Source organism: Pipra filicauda, unplaced genomic scaffold (genome assembly GCF_003945595.2).
Source record: "Pipra filicauda isolate LSUMZ 115617 unplaced genomic scaffold, ASM394559v2 scaffold75_size2874737_pilon, whole genome shotgun sequence".
NCBI classification, from domain to species: Eukaryota; Metazoa; Chordata; class Aves; order Passeriformes; family Pipridae; genus Pipra; species Pipra filicauda.
Window position 1 is genome coordinate 638,050 of NW_024104931.1, and position 26,208 is coordinate 664,257.

General features: G+C 51.8%; 1 protein-coding gene across 2 annotated transcripts; it reads right to left on the bottom strand.

The window, feature by feature from the left end:
* Positions 1–279: 279 nt before the first annotated feature.
* Positions 280–20,522, bottom strand: SYNDIG1L (synapse differentiation inducing 1 like). Of its 2 annotated transcripts, none has more exons than XM_027720198.2 (4): positions 20,311–20,522; positions 8,079–8,534; positions 6,697–6,834; positions 280–5,097 (listed from the first exon to the last, which is right to left on the bottom strand). In XM_027720198.2, the coding sequence occupies exons 1-4, from the start codon at positions 20,488–20,490 to the stop codon at positions 4,939–4,941; spliced, it is 933 nt and encodes a 310-aa protein (XP_027575999.2). In that variant the 5' UTR covers positions 20,491–20,522; the 3' UTR covers positions 280–4,938. The 2 variants fall into 2 exon arrangements, with proteins under 2 accessions (XP_027575999.2, XP_027575997.1); XM_027720196.2 differs by lacking the exon at positions 20,311–20,522 and adding an exon at positions 19,394–19,495.
* Between the last annotated feature and the right edge of the window lie 5,686 nt (positions 20,523–26,208).

Sequence of the window (26,208 nt, forward strand, 5' to 3'; positions counted from 1 at the left end):
CAGCTGATGCCTGAGTAATGGCTCTTAATTGGCTTCTCTCTGCAAAAATCCTCTCCTGGCAGCCCCAGGAGAGATGGCATTGCCACAGGCTGTGCCTCCCCATGCTCTCTCCACTGCAGGCTGTTTTGAGGAAGCAAAGAGGAAAGGATAAGCTAACTGAAGAGATGCACTAATAAATGATTTTTAATTTTTTGGGGGCAGAAATAGAAGACGCCCTGTCTCAGATAATTAGCTATTTCCTTACTGGGTTACTGTGAAGGGAAAACACTGACTATGCCATTCAGTGAGCCAAAGGACTTACTCTGCTTTTATTTCCCAGTGTCTCTTCTCACCAGCCTCCAGAGGACAGATGGGGGGAGAACTGAGGCATTTCTGTCCCATCAGCATGGTTACAATCCCATCCCACTGACATGTGCTGCTCAGAGAGCAGGTGGTAGCTTTGCCACTGCAAGGGGCTTTGTCCTCCCAGGCAGTGAAGGTGCAGGAAGTGCAGCAGGAAGGATACCTCATGTCCAACCTTTGTGGTTTCCACATAACCCACCTTGGGGCTGACCACAAAGAGAGCAGGTGAGGAGGCTGGGAGGACAAGTGAATCTCTTTGTCTGGGGACAGGGGCCCACAGGGGTCTTGTCTCCCCCACAAACCACACCGGCTTCTTTCCCCTTCTCCTCCATTCTATCACCTCATCCCTGAGGGAAGAGGAGCAAGATCCAGTAGGGTCCCATCCCAGCATCCCTTGTTAGCACTCCCCAGGCCCCATTTGTAGCCAGTGGCCCCATTCTGGCATGCCACAGCACTTGCCAAGGGGCGAGCAGTGTGAGCAGAGCTGGGGGAAGCAGGTGGCAGCTCAGATGCGTTGGTTGCTCAGATCTGCACTGAGGTGCTGGTGGTTTTTTCCTTGGTAGCTTTCTTCTTGTCTGTATCCCAGAAGGAGGCAAGATTCAAAGGCCACCCCCACCCTTGGTACAGACTCCACCCTGTCGTTAGCTGTTTCTGAAGAGAAAGGCCTCCTGGGAAGTGCTCACCTTGACAGAAGAAGCCCAAGATGGAAGAGTGTGTTTTCCGCTGCTGGCAAAAGAAACCAAATCCCAGTGCACTTCAGACACTGCTGTTCTGAACTCCTGGCTGAGTGAGGAACATCTCCAAGACAGGGGAGGAATGGAGGGCATGTTCAACCAACCCAGGGAATGGGTCTGGCTTGGTCCCCAAGGTCTTGTCCTCACAGCAGGGAGGGCATCTGGGACACCTGGTCGTGATACTTCTTGCAACCCAAAATCCAGTGTATGAGGCAAGAGAGGGGGGTTTGGGCACAGATTTGGGGAGATGGGGAGTGAATGAGCTTTCTGGTGACTTTCTGTGTCTGTTTCTTGGTGTTACTGCCTTAGGACAATGGCTGGGAGTACTGGTGGGGAGACCGGCCCAGGACATGGTCATTTAGGGAGCAGTGGGCAGGAGAGCAATGGGACAGGGTTGCTGGGGCCAGGGTTGCAGGACCACATCTGTGCTGGGGGTGCTGGACAGCACAGGGACAGGCACCCGCAGCCAGATGGTGGGGAACTCACCCACCACTCAGTTGCAAAGAGATATCCTAATTATGAAGAACACATTATTCATGAATAGAGGAGTTATTCTAATATGTCATGGGACTCTTCAGCACCTCATGATTATTTTTTAAAAAGGATACAGGGAAGGACAGCAGGTTGTGGTGTACACTCTTGTAAGATATCACTGTTTAATTGACCCTCCTCCACCTCCTTCTCAGAGAACCCCAAATCCTCCCTCATCAGCCACCAGAAATCTCACTTCCCCATTGCCCCTTTGCACAGGCACAGATGGTCTCTGCACTCGCTGCCCTTTGCATCGCCTCCTAGAGCTGTGACCTGCCAGGCTCCCTTCTCCTTTCTGGGCTAGACGTGTTTCCAGGCCAGGACTTGAAGCTATTCCTCCTTTGCCCCTCCTACCCTCCTTTGCATTTCTGAGTATTCCCTCTGAGATCAGGACCATTACAGGGCTCTGCAGTAGGGCTGGGGGTGCCGGTTGGGAGAGGGACCCCTTTTCCGGGAGGACAGGAGGGAGGGGGTGAAGAGACACCTCTTCCACAGCCACTGGCATGGTTTAGTTTAACCTTTTTTTTAAGCTTAATGAAATTTCTGGAGCTTGTGTGTTCCTTTGCTGTGTCTTGTTGCCTTTTTGCCTCCTTCCCTTCTGCTCAGGTGGCTGCAGCAACGCTGTGAGTCTGTAATAAGTTATTCAGCAGCGATCTCCATGCTGGTCCTCAGATTTCAATTTCCACTTTTCCCTTCAGGCTGTTTCTGACTAATTTCTCCATTTGCATAATGTCCCCCTTACACATGCTCTGGCACAGCCCCTTCTCCTCTTCCCCACCCCCAAGGTCATCAGAGATTCAGGCTATTAGTGGAAAATACTTTAATTCTGTTGGCCCTTTGGCCTTGTCCTTCCCCAGGCATCTCCAATTAAAAAAAGTCAAAGAAGTAATTTGGGGGGCAGGGGCACAGGCTGCCCATGGGGAGTGGGCTGGGGGCTGCTGACCCCACCCCCACCCATGGCAGCCCTGGAGGAATCCAGTTGGAAGAATTACAAATGCACAGGTAAATGCAGTTTCTTACTGTAGATTTTGGTCTAGCAGCCCCAATGATTTTGTCTGGACCAGAATTGGTGGGAAGCCTCCACCCCTGCCCCCCAGCTGGGGGTGCTTGAAGGGGATAGACAAGGAGGGCTTTAGCTGGGACAGCAATGAGCTGGGGCTTGCAGGGCTGGTCGCCCTGGCTGCATGGGTACCCACAGACATCCCCTCTCTGAAATAGTGCTCTTGTCTTGCTTGGTTATTTGGAGGGATGGACAGCCAGGATGGCTGAGCACATGCAGGACAGGGCAATGAAAACTGTCACTCAACTGCTGGGTGAGTCTGCCCCTTATCCCTCCTCTCTAAGCCACCTCATCTCTTTTGGACACCCCAGCCCTTCCCTGCAAATTCTGTCTCTGTCCACCATCAGAAGCAAGATCTGCTTGTTCCCTCCTATGTCTGTATTCTTTTGCCCCTCTTCAAGCACATTTTATTTTATGCTTCTGCTATACACACAGTAGCCAGAACACACACATTGCTCCAGTCTCTCTCTCCCTAATTCTCGTCCCTTCCACACAGGGAAAACAGCCTACACCACCGTCCCGCTCTCAGTGTTAGTTGCTCACCGTGATCTACATTGAAATACATCTCCCTCCAAGTTGCCCAGACACTGGCTAGATTATAACTTCCTTTGGGAACAGCATAAACACCTCCAGGTTTAAGTAAGCGTGGCACTCCTGCAAAGCTCACCTCTTTGCTAGCCAGCTCCACATTCTTATAAAGAGACTTTTCTCCTGCTTTTTTTATTAGCTCTTCCATGTTATAAAACGTAATGGGAAGTTTCAGATCAGCTTCTGTACAGGTCTCTGATGCGCTTCTCTCTTTTATGGCTCAAGTACAACAGCAATTGCAGACATTAACATGCTTCTTTAGTATGAAATGTACATTTGAATGGCACCCAGCTGGAGGAACATGTTGTGCCTCTTGCAAAGCTGGCTGCAGCCTGCCCAGAAACCTTGGGAAGGGGGTGAGGGGTGCCCAGAGTGTGCCTGCAGTCCCCTGCACATGAGGGAAAGAGGCAACAGGGGAGCCATGGCCAGGGAGAGGGGGGATGGTCAAGGTGGATGCTGGTGAGGCATAGCCTCTTAATGCCTTTTTGGGGCAGCCATTGCCTGCATACCCACCTCTGAAGTACTTAACATGTCTCTGACAATATACAAGTAAGCAAAAGGAAGATGTATGTGGGGATGCTGGAGATTTCCTTGTCAGCAGAGGCTTTAGGAAGGATGGAGATATCCCTCTCCAAGGCATGGGAAGGAGTGTGTTGGGGTCACCCCCTGTGTCTTGGGCTCCCTCCATGTCTCTTCCTTCTCTGGATCTCATCCCCTTGCAAACAGCACTCCCACCTCAGACTCTGCATGTGATGTCAGCCTTTTCTTTCCATCCTTCTTTGTGTGCAGGGCCCTGACCTCGTGCCAAGAGTAGAATCCTTCAGGCCCTCACCCCTCCCAGGTCACTTCTTGAGTAGAGATTTCAATTACAAGTCTTTTTAGGGCCCAGCACTCTGAGATGGCAACTGTATGGGGGCTCAGACGTGGGATCATCATGACAGTCATTATTAACATGGAGAAAACATTGCTGTCTTTACCAGCCTGCACCAGGAACGGAAGAGATGTTGTGCAACCACCAGCCTGCCTTCCTCCTTGCTTCTGGGATGGGCCAGCAACTGGGATTTTTCCTGTGGATCAGGGATCTGATGTGTAGAGCAGAGGGATGTGTAGAGCATGCCCTTTGGTCTTGTTCATGCTCTGTCCTCCTACTTCACTGCATCTGAGGAGCCAGGTGCCACCCCGTGGTGCTGAAGTGAGAATCCTGTCCCCATCACAGGAGTCTGGAGACCCCACCAGGACTCGGGCCTCCTGGAAGAAACAGCGGTCATTCTCTGGCCTCATATCCCCTCTCCTCCCTGTGTGCCCTCTTCATGGGCCAAGCTTGGGCACCAGCAATGGCTCTCCCAGCTACAGGGCTGAGAAGGGAAGCTGTGGCCCCAGATGAGGGGTGGTGGCACCAGCCCAGCAGCAGCATGCACATCTTCCATCAGGCAAATGTGCTCCTCCTGGTCCCAGCAGCCAGACTGGTTCTCAATTCCCTGTTGTTGGATGGTGGCACACTGCAGCCTTGGAGAGAACAGGGATTTACTGTTTCTCTGAAAGGAGAAAAAACCTACATAGTGCATCCATGCCGGGGTCTGGCTGTGCAAGCAGCCTTTGCAGGCACTGGTGCTCTGTGCTCCACAGGAAAGCTCAATCCCAGGAGGGCCCCAGCCAGGGACGGCAGTGACATGCAGGTGGCAGCTATACATGGCCCCCTTTTGAGAGGTAAGCAATCAGTGCTACCACCACCCCGATGTACACTCCTGTGCCGATGGTTATGGAGAGCGCGGCAAGGAAGAGAGCTCGGCGGGAAGCTGAACTGGCCAGATGGAAATCTCCTTTGGAGACAGCCTTGCTGGTCTGGAAGGAGAAGAAATGCTTGTTGCTCACAGCTGTATCAACCTGGCCTTTTACTCACCATGCAATTGTTTCACTACTGAGTCAGTCTCCCTTCCCTGGTCACTGTCCCATGGCAACTGGGAACAGACAGCACGGTGTTTGCCAGTCGGGGAGGGCTCAGAACAGCAGTGCCACCTACACACATTTCCCTGTGGATTTTGCCTCCAAGGGAAGCGTGGGCTTCAGCTGCTTGTCTGAAAGCACCCATCTGGGCACTGAGCCAGAGCTGTGAGCGGGAGGCTGGACCCTCGTAAGAGCAGGCAAATGGTTGGTGCTTGGGGTGATTGCTGCGTGGCACTGACTAGATACCAGTATACCCTGTACAGATATGTACTGAGTACTGCCTAGTCTCAGGGAGTTGGCTCCAGACAGCGTGGTCCATTGGTATGGCTCTGCTGCCACCTGGTTTTTCGTGTGTGGGGTTTTTGGTTGAAGCCTATTTGCTATAGAAGGGCTGATGGAGCCAGCAGTGGAGACAGATGTGGGTGTTGGTTCTCTGTGATGGCAACTTCCAGCTTCTCTAAGTGCTCAGGGCACATTCTAAGTGCTCTTATTATTACCTACTACTTGTATTCAAGTTGCCACATGGAGATCACTGTGCACAGACATCAAATAAAGAGATGGTCCTTGCCTCAGTGAGTGAACAAAAGGGGTAGTTATAGCAAATGGAGCTAGATATAAATTGCCCCATGTACATCATCACATGGAGAGTGCACTGTGCTATATTGCACCACGTGGAAAAATGTGAAATCAACTGCTCCTTGGGTTCCTAATCAATTAATGCTTCCCCTGTCTCTCACCATCTCTGTGCCAGGCACTCATATAATACACTTTTCCATTTCTGTTCCTATTCTCTCGATTTAACTTCTTAATACCTCCCCCCACCTATTCTTTGTACAGAAGCATCTGTGCAAATGTGGAGTAAATCCCCTAGCTCTGCATGAATTATTCTGGGTCAACACTAAGTAAGTGAGCCAAGGCTAAGCCCTCAAGAAGGCAGCAGCTCCTCTGAGCTGGTGCAGCCAGAGGGCCACCTCCCTCTCCAGCCTCTGCCAGCCTGGCATTGGCTCCCATAGCTTAGCCAATGTGCATCAGAAACAAGTACAAGAGAGGAACTGTAGTGTGATATGGACACCAGGATCTCCTTTGTGGCCAATTTCCAGAGCAGCCTGGTTCCTATGGCATGAGCTGCCTCAATCTGGGTCATGGTGTAGAACCTCCGCTCTACTGGAGAGTGGGAGGACAGGTGGGAAAATGCCAGAGTGAGAAGCTGGGCAAAGGGCCAAGAGCAACTCCAGTTCCCTAAATAACACCCAGAAGACCCAAAGGAAAAGCCTGACCCCCAGTAACCCACACCAGAGCTGGAGGGCTTGCAACCCCGCAACAACTGTGGAGACAGCCTCAGAGTTATGGCCGTGGCACAGAGATGAGCCTTAGATCCAGAAAGGTGCCGGCCACCTCCCGGTGTGGCTTGCAGGGCCCTCCAGGTGTGACTGCTGTGGCTTGCAGGGCCCTTGCTCCAGTGCTCAGCACACACAGGCAAGCAACAAGATCTCTTACCCCTTGGGAGAAGTAGAAAGCAGCAATCCCCAGGGGCCAGAAGCAACACAGCATGGAGAAAAGGGCCAAACCCAGGTGGTCCCTGGGGGGAAGCATCAGGAAATGATCCTCGCTTTCGCTGTCGCTGGAGGAGTCGCTCTGAAAAACAAGATGAATTCAGCACATCCCCACCTCCCTGTGCCTCACTATCGGCTGCATCTCAGCCCCTCACCTCCCAGCTTCTGCTCTCTCCTGGCCCTATCACATATTTTCATATGATTCCCACCAGCAAATTCAAGAAGTAAATTTTAAAAATATTTTAGACTCTTCAGCGTGGTTTAATGAAGAACAAGGTAGCTCAGCAAATTCAAAAGTGGAATGGATTCTTGGCTCCCTGCCAGAGCAAATGCTGAGCTCACTTGCTGGGGGTCTGGGATTTCCCTGCATTAGAGAGAGTCTTAAACTGAAATATCTTCAGCTTTGGCAGAACTGACTGTTTGTCAGCTTAAACAAAGTTAAACAAAGTGCCTTATCCCCATTAGAGACTAGGAGATCAATATCCTGCTAAACTAATTTAGGAAGTGAGGGAAAGCAGTTGAATTGGAGCTTCCATTGCAGGGGCAACATGCCCTCTCCCCCCAGTAAGTACATTGCTCAGTGGCTGCAGTCAACACTCCTGCCTTTGGGCACAACTTGGCCAGCCTCAGACCACCCTAGAAGTGATTTGCCTCAGTAGGGAAGGCATGCAGAGGTGGGGACACCTCTGATGCCATCTGAAAAGGCCACATCACCAACACCAAAAGCAGCAGAGCTGTGCTGGGTCATCAGACATCAGCTCCAGTGGGCTCCGGGGACCCACTTCCACCTCTCAAGGTCCTGGACAATGTTCCTAGCCTTGGCACCATTGCTCAAGCCATGGTGGGGCACAGCACAGCAATGAGGCTGCTTTGTTAGCTCTCATTCTTCCTTTGCAGGATTCATCCTGTCTTTATATATAAGCTTTTTCTCAGCTGCTGCCATCAGGCATATGAATTTTGCTGTTATGCAAGAACTGCTGCTTCTCCTCAGCTCAAGTGCCACAGCAGCAGCAGGCTGCCCTTGTCAAAGGGTCCCCATATCCCAAGGGTTCTGCAGAGACCCACCTCCCTTTTGCTCCCAGCAGCCTGCAGGCGGGCTGCTCTTAGGGAACCTGACCTCTTTCTGAGGTCAGCACTGAGGGAAAAGGAGCAGAAATGATAGGGAGAAAGAAGAAATACTGGGTGCACAGGGAGACTGATGAGGCAGGAGATGGTAGGGTGTGGGGGGAGCTCTGGGTAAAAATGGGAGAATAAATTACCGAGAATTTGAGCCCATGTTCCGAATTACCACAGGAGTTCAGTGCCATCCCACCTGGCAAAGCTCACCTCGTACTCCTGGAGCTCATCTTCCTCCACCTCATAGGACACAGTTTGGATGCGGATGTCACTCTCTACCAGGCAGGACCCTTGCGCCTCGTGCCTTTCAGGAGCTTCGGATGGAGCCTCTTTGCTTTCTGTAAAAGTGGTTTCACAGCTTTCTGTTTTGCTGTCCTTGGCCTTGAGAGTGGTCTCATCCTTCACAAGGATGAAACTGGGGCCGTACAAGGCTTCAACAGCCAGCTGCAGGGAACTGGCATCCAGCAGCTGGTGAGTCCTGGCACTGCCAGCGTTTTGGAAGATGTAGGAATACAGTTTCCCTTGGCAGTGATGACTGGAGTAGTCCTGGCTGTGATGCTGGTGGTAAGAATAGCTGCTGCGAAGGTGTCCGTTGGCCTTGGCCAAGAGTGGGTTTTGCAGCTCACGCACACTCTCCATGCTGTTGGTGGTAGGGGGGAAGAGATCCTGCAGGAGCAGAGGCGGTAGAAGGGAAGAGGCTGTTATTACAGCAAGGCAAGGGAGCAGAAAAGCCTCTCACCCATGCAGAGCCGATGTCGAGATGAGGCTAGTGGGAACAGAAAATATTGGCAATAATGGAGAAAACAAGAGTCCTCCCCACCTCTGCACAGCTTGAATGCTATCTCAGCAAACAGAGCATCTCTTCGTCTCTCCCCTGCTGGTACTAAGATAAGGATGCAGCCCTGCAACAAGATGATCTGATTCAGGCTGGATTAAGATGAGGATTTGGTGTATCTATAATGCATCTTGGGTTGGCCACGTGCAGCCTGACAGGAAAGGACCTACTTCATCTTTTCTGATGGTTCATAATGTGTGCTGCCTAACAGACAGCACAGAAGTAGTTAAGAGACTGACAGTCACTCAAGGGGCCTCCCTGACTTCCCAAAGCAGAGGGCTGCACAGTGAATTACAGCCCTCTGGAGATTACACATACACCTAACTGACTTGCAGGTAGATGGGAGGTTCTCTAGGGCTCCTCCAAGGTTGAGCTGCAGCTGGGGCAAGAGCAGTGAGCCACCAAGGGAAGGCAGGGGGCTGCTGTGAGGACATGGAGGTGGTGTTTAGGCTTGGGTGGGAGTGTTGGATGCTCAGCCAGCCATGAGGAGGAACGAAGAGATGCGAGATTAAAGGGGAGATCCCAGGGGGCTTGGTCCACTTTGAAATGATGACATTCTAAGTAAATGATCCATCACATCAAAGCAGCTCCACCCTTGGGTACCGCAGCAGCGGTACAGCCTTGGCTCTGGGCCACCAGCTTCAGAAAATTCTGAGTCCAAACAGGATCCTCAGCTACAAATGTCAACATGGGTTTATTCCTTGGGGAAATTCACCTCCCTCTCCCTTCCTCCATTTCAGAGTGTCAAAACCTTGTGCTGCTTTTTTTTTTTACCCATGAAAATTTCTGTGATTAAATATTTCCACCCCTTTTCTTCAGAGGAGCATTTGCTATTTTGGCTTCCCAACCCACCTTGGCACAAAGAAAACGTGCAGTGAAATATCAGTGTTCCCCAGGAGAGAGAAACAATTACTTTGTGCTCTTCAGTACCCGAGCCCTGCATTTTATGGTCTCTCTCTAGCACTTTCCCGGCTCCTAGAGACCATGCCACCTTATTGCCTTGCAACCCCAAATGTTCCTGTCCTTCTTAGAGATCTCAGTCACTGAGTCCTCTGCAGGATGCTGTGTAGCAGAGGCACATTTCCTCCTGCTATAGGATTCCCCAAGGTGCACTAGGCTTTCTGATAGACAGCACATCACCTTGGCTTTAAATCTGTCCTCAAGGAGGAAATAAAAGTAAAGAAGTTGGAGTTGAAGATCCCAGAGAGTGAAAAGCTCAAGTGGTCCCTTGGCCAAACTCTGCCATGCCATGCAGGTTTGGGGGCCATACATGGTTTTAAATGGACCTGTCCATGGGCTTTGTTCTGGCAGTGGTCATCACATTTTAGAAAGCTGTAATGGAAAATGGAGCTGTTCTGCTAAAACTGTGTGTTTTGGTGAATGCCCTCCACTTCTCCCTCCCCAAAACCATTCTCTGCCTTCTGCAGTCTCCCACCTTACTAATAAAGCCTGTAATGGCTTGTGCAGCAGATGGCTGTTAAGTATTTTGAAAATATTTAAGAGAGATGCATATTTGTATCAAAGGTGGTTTTATTTCTACGCAGACCCAGAGAAGCTCAAAGCTTCATCCCCGTTTTCAGGCAAGGAAACCACAATCCTCTTCTTTGCCTACCTTAACATGCAAAGTAGGTTTCTAATAAATTATCTTTCTTTTGAATAAAACAGTAAGAAGAGATCAATCACTGAGTGTTGTTTGAGAGCAGCAGCCCAAGAAGAAGAAGAAGCCCAGCACTAGTAAGAGAAAGTTGACAGTTTTGGTACAGCATCCATGCCTCATGTCAAGAAATGCTTCTGACAGCAGGCTAGGGTAGGGAGGAATGGGATCTTGCTGCGAGCTGCTGAAGGGAGCTGGCTCGAAATGTGCTGAGAAACACCAGCATATGGACTGCAGGCAGGCTGCTGGCCACCGGGCAGTGGGTGCTGCCTGTGTGGAAGTTGCTGCGCTTCTTGCTTTGGGTCTTCTGCAGCAGGTTAGATAAAGGGGAGAGCTGTGTGGGAAAGCCACACATTCACAGCAGCTAGTGCTGGGAAACAGCGCGTGGGGGAGAAAGAAGGGAAAGGAACTGGGAGGAATTGGAAACCGAAAAGGCAGCTTGGGAGGTGCCAGAGAACCAGTGGAGGATGAGTGCACCCATGCAGCTGGACTGCTGCTGGACATGTACTCAGTTGACTTTGAGCTGGGAGATGGCTCACTGACCTGGGCTGTGGGGAAGAGGCAGGGAGGGTTTGCAGGTAGTGAACAACGCAGGGTGAACATTCCTTAGAAAAGCAATAGTGTGGGTAGGAAAAGAAACCACGGGAAAATACTGCTGAAGCATGGGGAAGTTTCTGTGAATGTGGGCTGGGCAGAGCTGAAGGCTTTGTCCCAGGGGAGGAGGGAGAGCCCAAATCTCTTTGATTCCTCAAACTGCCCTTTGAGGGCTGTCCTTAGAACAGGGCCAGGATCTCAGGCTGCTGCACAAAGCATGGACGGGGCAGGGCTACAGCTAAAGGGAAACCTTCTTCTCCAATAGGTGATGTGAAGAGTCCCAGTGTCAGAGGGATTAGAGTTCCATCCCGCTCCTTAGTCACCAAGATTAGCACATTTCATAGAGACCGTGCACCAAATGATCTGGATTCGCAGGTATAGACTAGGGCCATCAGACCCCTAGAGATAACATTAGAAAGGGAGTGGCAGAGAGGGCAAGGACCAGCCCTGCATGCACACACACAGGGAATGAAAGAGCTACACCAGCCCTGTAGTTGTCCCCAAACCCCTTTTGGGTTATTTGGATCCTACAGTGAATTTAGCTGCACAGGGACTTAATAAAGTAAGCCTAGTAATAAAGTAAGCCTGGTAATAAAGACAGCTTGTTAATAACCGAGCTTGGGGAAAGGAAAGGAATGAAGTCAGCAGATGAAAGCAAGGAAGCCATAAAAGACAAAATTGGCAAAGAGTGGCCATTCTCTGACCTCATTATCAGCAACCCTGGATAGCGTGCATATCCATCAGCCACATGGGGCTTGTCTGGGCAGGACTGGCAGCAAGTAATGGTGGTGAGATGCTGCTAAGTGCACAGGGAGGGTGCACACATACAAGCATACATGCACAACGGTAGCCCAGGGGAGGGCACACCTGGGAAGAGGCAGACTTCAGTGCCCTTGTCAAACCAAACCATTGCTGCAGCTCTACTGATGACTGACAGCTGCGGGCTCCCTACTGAATTGCCTCCCCCTCTGCATGGCTGCTCCTGTAACCAGCTGGCTGGGCAGGGACCTCCATGCTCCCCAGCCCGGTTGCAGTGGTCCCCAGCAGAGTGAGAAATGCACAGCTGTGTTGTGTACTCAGCTTCTCAAGGCGAGTACTGGGTAAAAGGAGCCAAAATAAGGCATGAAAATAAAGAGGTAGCAAATATAGCTTTATGTTTCACAGATCTCACCTCCACACCACATCCCCTGAGGCAGTTCTTAGAGGGACCCTTGGCACAGATGCCAGCTATGATAAATCCGTTAATGATGAGTTAAGTAGCTGTTCCAGGAATCAATCATCATTTAATTGCCCTGTCAGGCAAACACTCTGCCTTGCTTCCTGGGCTCATTAGCAGGTTGCGGCTGAGATGCATGTCCTCAGACTCCTGAGTGAGGTTAGCCCACCCCGACCAATGGCTTTCCCCTTCAGGATAGCACCTGGGGAAGTTGGTGCCCTCGGGGAGTGGTGCCCTCCTGCACTGCCATGCCCTGGCTGATCTGAGGGCAGGGAACAGTGTGAATGCCTGTTCCTGATACAGCTGATGTGATGCAGCATCACAGCCAGGTACAGGTGCCATATCCCTGGAACAGAGGTGGGCTTGCACCTGATGGAGTAGGAAAGCTTATGAGATATGTCAAGCACCCTTCCCAGACCTTCCTAGAAGCTCTCAGGAGGTGCTTTTAGGGCTTCTAACCAGAGGCCCAAGTCCTGCCAGGAGACAGTACCTCTGCCTCTGGACATCCAAGCTCAAGAGAAAACCAGCTTGCAAAGGCTGCTGAGAAGCAAAGGCAGAGCATCGCAAGGAGGGAAGTTGTCATTTTGGAAAGGCAATGGATGAAGGAGGATGAAGGAAAGGCATTGAAGGCTCATGGACATTGTGTCTGGCAGGGGCAGACCAAGTCCTCTCTCAGTCCCAGGAGCCCACACAGAAACATGGATACCTGACATGTCCCAGCCCTGAGCCCCACAGGGTGAAACACAGCTCAACAGGAGAAGGAATTGCTTTCATCAGCCCTGCAGACATGATTGCAGAAAGCAGTTTTGTTCTGGCAACACTCAAGCCCGTCTCTACATCGCTGCTCCTGCCTTGGGTACAGCACTGGTGTGCAGTGAGGGACTGTTCATCCCTGGGGTATAACAAAGCCTTCACCAGTCCTGGGACAGGTTGCTGTGGCAGGAGCATCAGATGAGGTGGCCGAGGGGTTGCAAAGGGCAGAGGGGTTGTGTGAATGAGGCAGCTCTCAGTGTGGGACAGGAGAGGAGGGTGGTGGGACATGACAGCCTCAATGAGGCTAGCAGAGGTGGTACACAGAGAAGCAAAAGAGCACGTTAGGTACAGCACTGGGAGGGGAAATGGTGGGTAAGAAGCACAGTGACATCTGAGCCAGGCAGAGAGCTGGACCCTGGCAACCAAGATGAAGAAGAAAAGGACTATGAAGCTGCTGGAGGGGAAAGAATTGGTGAGGACCAAGAGAGAAAGAAGAAGGTGACACAGAGCCTGTGGACATGGATTAGAGGAAGAATAGCTGACGCATTTGTGATGTAGAGCACCTGATTCACAACTTTGATGCAGCCCATTTGATAGAGCTGGAAAGGAGTGAATAAAATGCTTGTTTTGATCTCCTGACAGGTGGAAAGCCAGTGCCTCGGCAATGGGCTCCTAGCTCCAACAGAGACTAAATTGCTCTGAGGATTGGGATGTGATAGGCTGCTTTTCAAGGTTCACAAGTCAAATTGGGCAATTTCCAGGTGGAAATCGAGTCTCTATTGTCCCTGATAAAAACGTTTCTCTGCAGCAGCGTTCCGACCCAGCTGTGCTCAGAGCTAAGGCGTTGCTCCTAATGGTAAGAAACAGCAAATCCATCCCCGGGGCTAGCAGGGGAGAGCCGGGCTGCTTCTGAAGGAGCCGCGCCATGGGTTCGGAGGGCTGGGGCTCCCCCACTGCCCTGTCTCCAGCTCCAGCAAGTTGGACATGCTGCCCGTGAACATCCCATCAGCAGGGGAGCAGTGGGAACTCCATCGCCTCCATTCAAGCCTCACGCCGGGAATGCCTGCACACAAGCTGCTCCTGGCCGCCGAGTCCCCCCTCCCCGGCCGGGCCCCCGCCGCTCCCCCGCCCCGGCCGGCGCTCGCCAGGCGGCCGCCAGGTGTCCCCGGCGCTCCGCGCACCGCCGGCCCCGCACCGCCCGCACCGCCCCGGGCCGCGGCCGTCCCGGCCCGCCCGCCGCCCCCAGCACTCAGAGCGCCCCGAGGGACGGCCCTGCGGGCACAGCCTGGGCCCGGCGCCTCTGTGTCCAAACGCTGGGGGCGGCTGCGGCGCCCCAACACCGCGTGGCCGGCGTTGGCCTTTACAGTGGGAGCACAGCGCCGGCCCGGGGTCGGAGCTCGCTGGCCTGGGTGAGGCCGGGAGCCATACCCCGCTGGAATGCACCCCTCTGGGATGCACCTCGCCTTGCCCCTCAGGAAGGGGAGATCGGGGAAGGGCACATCGAGCTGTCGAGAGGGGGAGGCGGCAGCATCGATGGTAATGGAAATAAAGCACATGGTGGTGTGGGTGGCTAGGTGTATAATTAGCAGGTTTGGTCTCTCTCGGCATCCCTTTTTTAGCTGGAGACACAAACAAGTAAATAAGGTGGCTGTCAGAAGTTTCCGCAGGCTCTCCTGGGTGTGTAAGATCAAAGAGGAGGGGGGGCAGTGCAGCGGGGCTACTCCTGGGGGCTGCCCCGGAGCTGGAGAGCAGTGGGGTGGCCATGGGGTGCCCAGTTGAGGCAAAGCAGAGAGAGTGACCTGGCCAGCAGTGTTGTACTGGGGAAATGGACCAGGGCAGGATCAGGGATGGACAAGTTATGGAGGTGCCAACAGCCACACTGGGGTAGTCCTCTCAGCCTCAGGGCACTCCTGCTGGCTCTGCACCTAAACAACTTGCAGCCCTGCAGTGCTCTGAACAAGCCCCAGTGAGGGGCTTTAAAGGTGCCAAACAAAACTGATGGATAGCTCTCACCAGGGGCTTTTTCACTTTTCTGTTTGGGGACCCAGCAGGGTTGCCAGGAGGCAGTGGAGGTTGGGGTGATGACTTCTGGATGTAGAAGCTGGTGGGACTGTCACTCAGCATCTCCAGCCCTTTGAGGCATCAGCCGTGGGAGGCTGTTGGGCTCTGATTGCTCATGTCAGCCAGACAACACCAGCCTGGGGCCAGGGGAGAGTGAATTCCCCTGCCTGATACAGCATCTAAATCACTGTCCTGGAGAAGCATGAGCTCAGACTGGGTCTGGGCTTCAACCTCCTCTTCCTCAGCTCAGGACCACCCTAAGGAAGTACCCCAGGGCTGCTGTCTGGAGAGAGGGGCATTGGTACCCTCAGTGTAAAAAGCCTACTTAGAACCATCCATGCATGTAGAGCTACTGAGAGCCAAACTAACTGACACCTGGGCTGCAATGCTTCCAGCATAGAGGCAACCCCATCCCTCACCTAAGAGCAGGCTCCCTGCTTGGGGTGCCCAAAGGGACACGAAGCATCCCACTGGAGTGCTCACAGAGGTCCCTCGAGATGTGTTTATTACCAGGACATTCTCTCTGCTGCTGAAAGATGCACAGAAGCTCTTGCTGACGGATAGTAATTTTGCTCGTGGCTGATTTTCCTGTGCTAATGGTTAAAGTCCTCAATTTCACATCAGGTTTTCTCCATCACTATTTATACCCAGTATTGAACTGAACACAGTGGTTATCCTAAATGGTTCCATGCTCTTCTCCCATGAGGCATTTTCACCCATACCCTTTGCTGCAGTCCCATCATCTCCACTTCAAGGCTCTTCTTCTGCCTGTCAAGTCCTGCAGGGCATTTATGGCTGCTGCTACTGTGGGACCCTGCATCCATCCTCCCCACTGCTTCATTCCCACAGACCACTTTGAAAGCAGTGATACTCTGCTCTGGTGCAGACCTGTGCCGCGTGCTCCTCTCCAGGACCATCCCTGCTCCCCTCAGCTCTGCAGCCCAGCCTGCCCCAGGGCCGTGCCTGGGGTCTGCACTCCAGGGATGCTCTCCTTGCCATGTCCTGTCACCCAGCACAGAAGTGGTCAGGCAGATAGGACCTGGCTTTCTTCCAGGTGAGAGACCTGCACCATCTGAGACCAAAATGGGGACAGGGATGTAGCGCTTCGTTGGCAAAAGGTGTCGGGGGGGGACACAGAGATGTCCTCCCCTTCACAGCTGCAGCTTGCTGATAGAGCGGCTTAGCTGCAGCACCAAACTTCATCCTCACATCTTCTTGAAAATCCCCCTCCTGTCAATCGAAGCTGGCAATGCAAAACGTCTGTTAAGGACTGCTCATTTGTCTCTGTTTAAAACATACCCATACTCAAATGATTCATTATCACCCTGAGGGCTAGCACATGCCGGCAGCCTCCTTTCCCCACTGCCCTGTTTGTTTTATCCACGTCTGCCTGCCTTAAACTCAGGGCTATTTCCACCTTGCTTACTGCATTCTGATTTTCCAGGGGATTCACAAGGCTCCTCTGTAGTTCAGATGTTTAATTCATTTGCCAGTGATCTGCTCTCTCTTTAAAAATGAACTTATGCTGTGGAGATGACACCTTTGCAGCTTATTTTTCAAACCCTAAGTTTCCAAACACAGTGTGTATTTATCAGCAGTAAGCTGATCTCCTGGTCCAGAAAATAAGTGAATTGCTGTCTTCCCATCTGGCCAACATCTGCAGACTCAGACAAACTTCTGAGGAGTTAAATTATTACTCAGGTCAAAAGGTGCAACCCAAACCAAATGTTTAGAGCCTCTTTCATATTTGTTATTACCAAAGAATACTCAAGTGAAGATGTGCCCTTTGTGTTTGAGGAGGGGCAGTTCACACTGATTTATTCGGTTGTCAGGAATATGGTGAGAGGAAAGGCCGCAGCTGCCCTCAGCCATCCCACAACCCTTGCTCATCCTGCAGTACCAGAGCCCAGAATCATGCAGGGCTAAATTTTCTTCTATATAGTGTGGAAAGAGATGTTGCAAAACAATGTCACATCTCCTTTTCCATAACATTGTTAAGTTGCCTTGCTGAGGGGGCCTCTGAGCTACTCCAATTGCTGTATAGATGCTTTCCCTTTCTTCCTGGCCCATTTCTCTTCCCAGCCCATGTCACCACCTCCCTGGGACAGGACTCAGGCTGCTGCTTGCACCCATACAGAGTCATAGTGTGAAAGAGGCAGCTCTGCTCTGGGTGAGCTGCATTGTTGGTCTTAGCGGGCTAAGTGAGGGCAACCTGATCATGGTGTTTCCCTCCCAGCACGTCCCTGCTGTGTGGGGACAAGCCCCAGCAACACCCTCTCGCCCTCCTCTGGAGGTTCCGGAGAGATGGAAGGATTTGCAGAGAAATCTCTGCCCAGCTCAAGGCAGCACCAGTGTGGCTATTGCATGTGGCATAAAATCTCCAAGTCAGTGCACATGTGCCTTGGGCCAATCTTTCATACCAACTGTTGAGTTTCCAGTCATATAGTCTGGAGACAACTCCAGTTTTCAAAAGATACCTGAAGTGTTTCACTCCGAAAGGAAGCTGGTTTAAGTCATGCACCACGAAAACACTGGGGATCATTGTAGCCTTCCCTTCCAGGCTGAGCAAAGCATTTGGTGTGCTTTGCTGCCTTTTTCACTTGTCAGAGAAATAGCAACAGAAAGACAATTTGGAGGAAACCTATAATGAATGTTTTTTCCCCTCTCTAATGATGTGGCTTGGCCCTTCACTCAGAAAAGTCAATCATTTGCCCATCCCTAATCTTACAAATAGAGAAATACTGCCTGAAGACCTTGCCTGAAATTACTGCCCTGAAAGCAGCAGTAGAGCTGCAGCTCCTGTGAGTGTTACCTGCCAGCCCCTGGGCTCAGGTACAGGGCTTTAGAAATTAGGCAGAAAAAAGGAGGACAGGAAGAGCAGATCTTCGGGATACTTGCTGAGGTCGAAGATGCTCTGGGGAAGGTGTGAATACATCACAACACATGCAGAGGGGCTGTGAAGGAGGCAGACAAACCAAAAAGGCCAGAAGTGCCCATGCCCATGCCAGGGGCCCACAGACTGCTCTGCCACAAGCTCCTGGGCCAGGCAGGAGCTTCGAGGCTTGCTCCAGGGAGCTTGCTCCAGGGAGCTTGTAGGTGGCAGAGGGGCATTTTAATTGGCACATTTTTGCTGAGAGCTTGGTCACCTCTCTGCAAGTGATGGTGCTATCTGCAGACTGGGCTGAGGGCAGGGAGGGGTTAGGTATCATGCAAAAGCAGGGATCTGCTGTACAAATTCACCATGCTCGAACTGCAGCAAATTACTCATTCTTTAATAATGGTATTTATTACCTGTCTCTGATGGTGGTTCAGGGAGACAAAGTGAAGTGGATTCAGCTCCCCAAAGCTTTAACTCTGCCAGCCATTTTTATGACATAAGAAACTTTTGCCAGAGAAATGCAGTCACTGCATTTTGGCTTGGGTAATTCCTTCTCCTGACAGCCTACAAAGTAACCAGCAACTATCCCCCAGAGACAAAAGCTTTTTTTTTGCTTGTACGTGGCAGGCAGGCTCAGACCCCACTCCTCTGGTTATCCCTGGTATTTATATAGTGCTACTTTCCTCCTGGGAAAAAGGTTTTTACTGGTGGCAGATCCCAAGCTCATGAAAAGGGAATTTATCTTTTTCAGAAGAAAAGCAAGCAGCCCAGTAAAGTGGGTTTGGGGAGAGCAGCATGGCTTTTGTGAAACCCGCAGCAGCTTTAGAGAAGGAATTATAAACAGGCACTGGGTAGAGACAGAAAGTGCTTCTCGTTGAAACTCCTGAATGAGTGGCTTTTCCCCACAGATACAAGCTGGGAGGTCATCCGCAGGGCTACAGGGAGATGGTGCTGCTCAGGGGAGCAGCAGCACCATCAGGGGAGCAGCAGGGTCATTTCATTGGCGTAAGTCATGGCACCGGCAATAGCCCTCTCGACCAAGGTCCCTGGACTGTTTCTTTTCCCGGCTGCATCCCAGGGATGGCCGGCAGTGGGGTGGCTCCCGACAGCTCCTGAGGCTTCTCATCAGAAGGAAAACAACCCCCAAACTTCAACCGGCGGCTGAGCTGCCGCCCGGGGACAGAGTCCCGATGGCTGGCTGGATACACGGTGCCATTGCAGTTGCCCTGACATATCTGGCCTCCAAAACTTTGGCCGAAATCCTTACATTTTGCCCACCGCAGAGCCTCTGACCAGGTAATTTGTCCTGGTTTTTCCAGGTTACAGCCTTTCATCTTTACACCCCAACATATTTTCTGACCTTCTTGGGGCCAACTCGAGCTCGGCGCGGGGCTGCCTTTCCGTGGGGACGTGCTGCCATCGCACTGGAGCAGCCTGGGGCCGCTGGGGACGAGCTCCCGGACCCCCTGGGAATGCCGACCGCCCGGGCGTCAGCGGGGGTGCCCCGACACGAGCGCTGTGCGCGGGTCCTTACCTGCGTGTCGAGGAAGGGCTCACCCGCCAAGTTGGAGCACGGGCGGCAGAAGTGGAGCGGCGGCGGCTGGCATCACGGCGGCCGGCAGCGGCTCGGCGGCCCCGCCGCGGCCTGTGGCCGGGTGGGCGCCCGGCGGCCCTGTGGCGGCCCGGCCGCGGCCGGGGGTGCGGCGGGAGCGGCGGAGCCCCGGCCAGTGCCGGGGTGCGGCAGCGCGGAGGCACCGAGCGGGTGCCGGCGGCGAGCGGCGCCGCGCTCGGGCTGCGGCCGGACCGCGCTTCCCCTCCGCGCCCGCAGAGCCGCGCTCGCCCGCTGGTGCGATCGGCGGCTCGAGGGCTGGCTACCTGGAGCCGTGCCGCTGCTCCCGACGTGACTGCTTCTCCTGCTGCTTCATGTGGCACGGCAGAAACTCTCTGCTTTCTCTTATGCTCGCTGCATTTCCCAGGGCACAGCCCTTCCCACTCCCCCAGCAAGGGAAAGACCCAGTGCCAGCGAGCAGAGTTTAAAGGAAAAGGATAAAGGAGGTTTCTCGCTGCCCGAGCCGGTGCTGAGGGGTCAGGCAGCCCGACCTGGGGGCTGCACCCCAGGGACAGCCAGCTCGTTTGCTGGCTCAGACAGGTATTTTTCTGCCCTGATCCTTAAGGACGAGGGTGAAGGGTTGATTTGCCTCACGTACATCTGGGCATCGCTCCAGTGAGTGGAGTTAATCCGGATTTGCACCAGCACAGCAAGAGTCAACACCCCATTCTTCCGGTACTCGCCCCCCCCCCCCCCCCCCCCCCCCCCCCCCCCCCCCCCCTGCCAGGTTATGTCCCGGGTAACCCGTGCTGCTTCCTCACCATCCGGCCGCTCCCTCAGCCCTGCACTGATGCCCTGCTATTCCTAAACTCCCTAGGTGCCCCCCCAGCGGCTCCCCCTACCTCAGGAGCACCCAGCACCGAAACGACTGTTTGCAGATACACACGCAGCTGAAGCCTGGTCCAGCCAAGGGCGACCTGCTTAAGGGTGGGCAGAGAGCTGCCTGCCTTCACCCATCCCTGGTGCTGCTTTGCCAGGAGCAGACCATGACCACCAGACCCAGAGCCAGTCGTGTCCACCATCCATACTACCCAACAGTCACCCTTTGCAGCCCACACTGGGGCTCCCTTGGGACCACACTGTGGCTTCTCAGCGCAGTGTGCCTTTCTGAAGGTCCAGGCTTGTTTCTAACACCTCCCAGCTTCTTCCAGGTGCTGAACTGACAGCTGATGGAGTATGTACCAGGGCAGTTGGGTCTCAAGGTCCCATTCCCAGAGGAGCTGGAGGCTCTGGCTAGGGAAGGCAAGGGCAGCCTTCCTTGTGCTTCAGTTCTCAGCTGCACATCTTTCCAGTAGCAGCACAGATCCTTCTGCAGAGTTTAAGGGGCTGGATTACCTGGGCTAATGACATTACTGAAATGCCTGTGTTCATCAGATTAGCAGTGACAGGTGGCCAACTTTCCCTCCCTGAGGGCAATCTGTGTCCCACATCCCCCAACAGGCCTGGGAAGGATTTGAGCCCAGAATGCCAGCCCCAGGATGGGGGCCTCAGCAGGGAAGCTGTCTTCCAGCATATCAGCCAGACCACAGAGCTGCTGCTATGAACAGAGCGATCCTCAGGGAAAACATGTCCCTGTTGGCTAGACACAGCCAACAGAGTTTGGGGGGAGTCTAAGAAGGGAATAGTCTGCCCCCATGTCCCTAGGCAGTGGGACAGACAGGAAAGGGCTTGGGATGCAGCAAAGGAGGTTTGGCAACTCTACCCATCTGAGATCTGTCAGTCCATATCATATGCATACTTTGGAAGTGGCCTCAGCATGTGACTTGGGACAGAGGGACAGAGCAGATGACTAGTAGTGGTTCTTCCAGCTCTGATGACTCCAACTTAGCCAAAGTCCCAGTGAGTGTGAAGCAAATTCCTGACCATGCACAACTCAGGATGTTGTGTGGATGTGGGGGGGAGCTGCAGCCCTGTAAGGAAACAGAGGAGGCAGTGGGACTTGCTGTTGCATGGGTGGGAAAAAAGAGGTTTGGTGGCAACCACCTTCCCGTAGTGAAAGTCCCCATAAGGGTCCTGCTCACGTCCCTGGGAGCTCCTGGGAACGTGGTCACCACTGGCTGCTTGCTTCCCGGTCTGTTTTTTGCCTCAGTTATGAGATCCCATAAAGCCCTGTCCAGCCAACGTGTGGTAATTAAAGGCAAACAGAGAGGCCATATTCCACATGGACAGCATCTTGGAGGGGCTGTTGAGGTGAAGGGAAGCAAGACATGGGCTCAAAACCCTTCTCTCTGTGTCATGGGGGAGCCTGAAAGAAAAACTCAGTTGCTGGATGAAGCATCTTCATCCATGGCTTGCCAAGGTCCAGAGAGCTGCCTTAGGTTTACCCCAGGCCAAGGTGCCAAGCAGAAGGCAAGCAGGCAATCAGGAAGAATAGCTCACAGAGGCAGCACTGGTGACCACCAGCTGTGGTCATCTCCACCACAGCTGCCCCTGCACAGTCCTGGCCAGCTCCTGTCAGCCTGGGGCAGCTGTTCCATCCTTCGCCAGAGCCACACATATCTCTGGATTAATGTGCAGGCACTGAGATTGTCTGTCAGGGCAGGGGATTTAGCCCTCACCAACTTTTACAGATATACTGCTTAGCAGCAGAGCTGCAGCACTGTTTCTCCTGCTTTAACAATGATAAGGCAACATTAGCATCCCAAATCAAGGTCTCTCAACCTCGAGTGGCTTGGAGATAAATGTATGCATGCATAGATTGTATGCATGCATGTACATGCTAGTGCTTATCGAGGTATGGTGAAAACGAGCCTAAGCAATATGGTTTGGGGCTTTGCTTTTATAACCACAGCCATTTAGTCCAGATTAGAGACAGGCAGTGTACCTGGAAGGTGACATAAGGCAAAAGGCTGTATGATCTAGAAGAGTCAGTCAGAGATAAAACACCTCTGGGGCACTGAGGATAAGCTGCCAGTTGGAAACTTTCCTGCCCAGAAAAGGAAAAGGGACAGACTCTGAAGGGAGTGTAGCAAAATGCACAGAGCTTCCCCTTCCACTGAAACTTCTTGTTGTATTTATGCATCCACTGGGATGAATGAAATGAAAATGGATATCAAAATGGCCCTTTGCTCTCAGCTGCAAGGGAGAGTCTGGTGAGAACCCATCCAGCAGAAGGAAATGAGATCTCATTACATTAAATATTAGCTGATGTGCTATCCCACTGGACTTGTTATACCAGCCAAATGATGCCCCTCTTCAAAAAATAATTAGAAAAAATGTTCCAGAGACATAAAATACAGGAGGAAAAGGCTATACTTGTGTTTCAGGCCTGCCTGGCGTGGGAAGGCGGGGTTTTGTTTTTGATTATGTTCTCTCAAACATTAAAATCTGCCTGCCAATACGTCCTGAGCTTCACATGCTTCATTTAACTACAGACATAGCAACAGATAAATATGCCATGACAAATTTGGTAACATTACTTTATTGACAGCCAAAAAAACCCCCAGATCACCCAAGACTAAAAGCCTGAACTCCTGCCAAACAATCACAAGTGTAGAGCTGAGATAAAAAATTTCGTGCCAGAAAGGGACAGACACTACTAAAACACCCAATAACTGGAAGGCCTCTGCAAAGGTGAGGGATCAGCTGCAGAGCATTCTCAAAGAAACAGAAGCAGAGAGTGGAGACACAATGAAAGGGAAGCAAACCCCACTTGAGATGACTGGTCACTGCTGCTCAGGTGACTGCACCAGCGGGACCAGAGAACATCAGGCAGGACCTGCTTGTCAGAGGCACTTGATGCACCTTATGCTGGCAAGTGGAGTGATTTGAAGTACTTATTTATGATGACTGGAGGGAGCACTGAACAGATTAAAGTTATATTTGCAGCTATTAAAAATGATCAGATTAGTGAAATCTAGAGACAAGAGGGAAGCTTCAGAGGGATCAGCCAAACCTAATTAATTGGGCAGCATGATGGGAGAAGAAATTAAGCATGGTCAAGGAGAAGGTAAAACATATTGGAAGGAACGACTTCAATGCTTCATAATCACTAGTGATTTCTAAATTAACTGGAAGCATGAAGGCAAAAAGACTATGTGGGTGTATCTGTGGACAATAGAGCAAAAACCATCTGGTTAATGTACAGTGGTGAGGAAAAAAAACCCAACATACTGCCAGATTGCTTTCATAGAGGGATACAGAAAATAATAAAAATATTACAGCACTGTGTTGGTAATGACTCAGCTGTTATGGATAAGTTGAGGTTTTTCAATTATAAGAGAGATTCAGATGGCTTATGATGAAAAATACAGTTAAAAAGAAAAAAAAAGTCTTCTGTAAAAGTGAAGCACTAACCCCTGGAGCACAGAATGAAGTTTTTAAGTGTTTATAAGGAAATCTGGCCATTTAGGAGGCAGCAGTAAGAAAAGCATAATTTGCAGGTCCCTTACGAAACTTAGCACCCAGCATCAGATTTTGTCTGATTTGATATGATTAGCACCTGATAACACAGATTACTCCAACTTCCTGTGTAGCTAAAGCTCCTGAGAAGCCTGCATCTGCAATATATTTGAATAGCATCCTTCTGGCATTAGTGTAATTTTCTTCCTTCTTAGTAAACATCAGCTTCTGAGGAGGATGAAAACTAAAACTCTCCAGTGCAGTAAAATCCACAGGGAATCCCTTCCTATCCCTCCCTTGCTCCCCATCACCCATGGCCCCCACAGCGTCTTGTGTGGTCATGTCAAAGAGAGGCCCTTCTCCCCCTTGTCAGTGGTGCTGGAGCAGTATTCAGTTGCCGGGCACTTTTCTTTGGCACACGATGGATGGGGGAAGGAGGTACTTTTGGAAAGCTGTTCTGAGCACCTGAATTCTGCAGTAATTAGGCTTCCAATTGACATGCTGTGGGTAGACATTCAGTGTGACCTTTTCCTCAACTATGAAGTCTTGTTGGATGCCTAAAGTATGCAGCAACGTCTCCAGCTCCCCGCAGTTTAAGAAACTCCCATCCTCCTGGACAGTTGCTTACCATGACAGCACATGGAGGTCATTATGGAAAAGGGCAAGTCCTTATGAGGGCAAGAGACCTCCATGAATTCCAAATGTCACTGGCAGAGATGATGCTCCTGGACCCGAGCCAGCTGAGGTGTAGGCTGGGAGAGCAGGGGAGTAATGTGAGATGTTCGAGGATGCGAAGTGGGGCAAGGAAGAGGAGAAGGAGGTAGTGTGTACGGGTGCACACACGTCACGTAGGGGGTATGTTCAGGGAAATAGCGGACATCTGGAGGACGAGTGGAATACGAAAGGGAACCCTGTGTGCTGTCTAGCTGTTTTGCATTGCTCTGGAAAAGCAAAGCAGCTCTAAACTCAGAATAGCTGCTCCATATGCTTTGGCTGTTTTCGCCTGCAGCCAAAGCTTTGTGGTAAATCTGTCCATGAAAGATAACGGTCTCTTAAAAATGCTGAGCTGGTGGGACTACCTGTGAACACATACATGACCTCAGAATGGTCCTTCCAGCCTGATGCACTGTGATTCTGCAACTGTTGAAGGTAAAACTCTGAGTTACAAAGAAAATCAAGGGGGAAAAGCCGCAAAACCCCAAATTTGTACTCTCATGTAGCCTGTACCAAAAAAAGCTCAGTGAGATTTAGCTGTAAAAATGTAGATGTGCTTGGTACAGGGCAGAGTGTTTGAGACCTATTTGTGCACTTCTGCATCCTATTGTGTTGAATTTAGGTCATATACTGAAGACTTCACTTTGACATAACTCTTCTCGAGAACAGAAGTCTATGACATGTGCTTGACTGGCAGACCTTGCCCAGGTCCGATCAGGAGAGAAGTGAGGTCAATGGCTGATGGACATGATTCAGCCTTCGTGCTACCAGGGCTGGTTCTGTGGCTGGTACAGACTGCAACCACTAGTCCCTAGGGCCTTGGAGGGCACGAAGCAAATAGCAGGATTGAGCCATGTTTTGAGAGGACATGACAGAGAGAGAACTCCTTGTGTCCCACAGCTGGCTTTGAGCCAACAAGGTTCAATTCTGTTCTTCCACAAGGGCTGAACTGTGGTGCTTCACTTCCTTAAAGGTTCACCTACTTATGTTTTTTTTCTGTTCTCTCTCGTTTTTCAGAGTTGTCCTGCTCTGCCCAAAAAGAATCCTCATTGAGCAAGGACGTGTCCCAGCCTGTGCCTGTGGAGACACAGACAGCCACAGCATCTGGGGGTTCTCAGGCTGTCTCTGTGCTGCGGTGTGTCTGCAGAGGGTTTAAGTCCAACCCCAGCAAAGATAGCTACTACCTGAGGTGGCCGTCACCTACTTGATAGCAGGTCCCCCACTGACTAATAGCTGAATAAATCCTCTTCAGAGGCTGGCAGACTGAGCCCCTGGGGACCTCCTGAGTCAGTTCAGGAGGCAAAGTCTCTGGAAATGAAGGTGACTGAAGCCCTGGATGAAAGGCAGATAGCAAGGTTAGGAAGAACATATCAAGGCTCAGCTGTGTGAACACCACAGGGACCTTCCCAATTTGTGCTCAGTCCTTTGCTGACTCAGAGGAGGGGCAGCTGTGGGCTGCATCCCTGTCTTTGGGATCCTGCAGCCTCCTCCAGACCCTTCAGCATCCCCCTGCCCTCTCCTAAGGGCTTGTGCTCGACTTGTGGGCAGCTGGTTGCATGGGGCACCCTCCTCTTCATGGCTGGAGTGGGAAGTGGACCTTGCACAGGGCAGCCTTCCAGTGCAATCCCCCTGCACACAGACCTGCAGATCTTATGGCTTCTCTTTTTTTCCTCCTTCCTGGTACC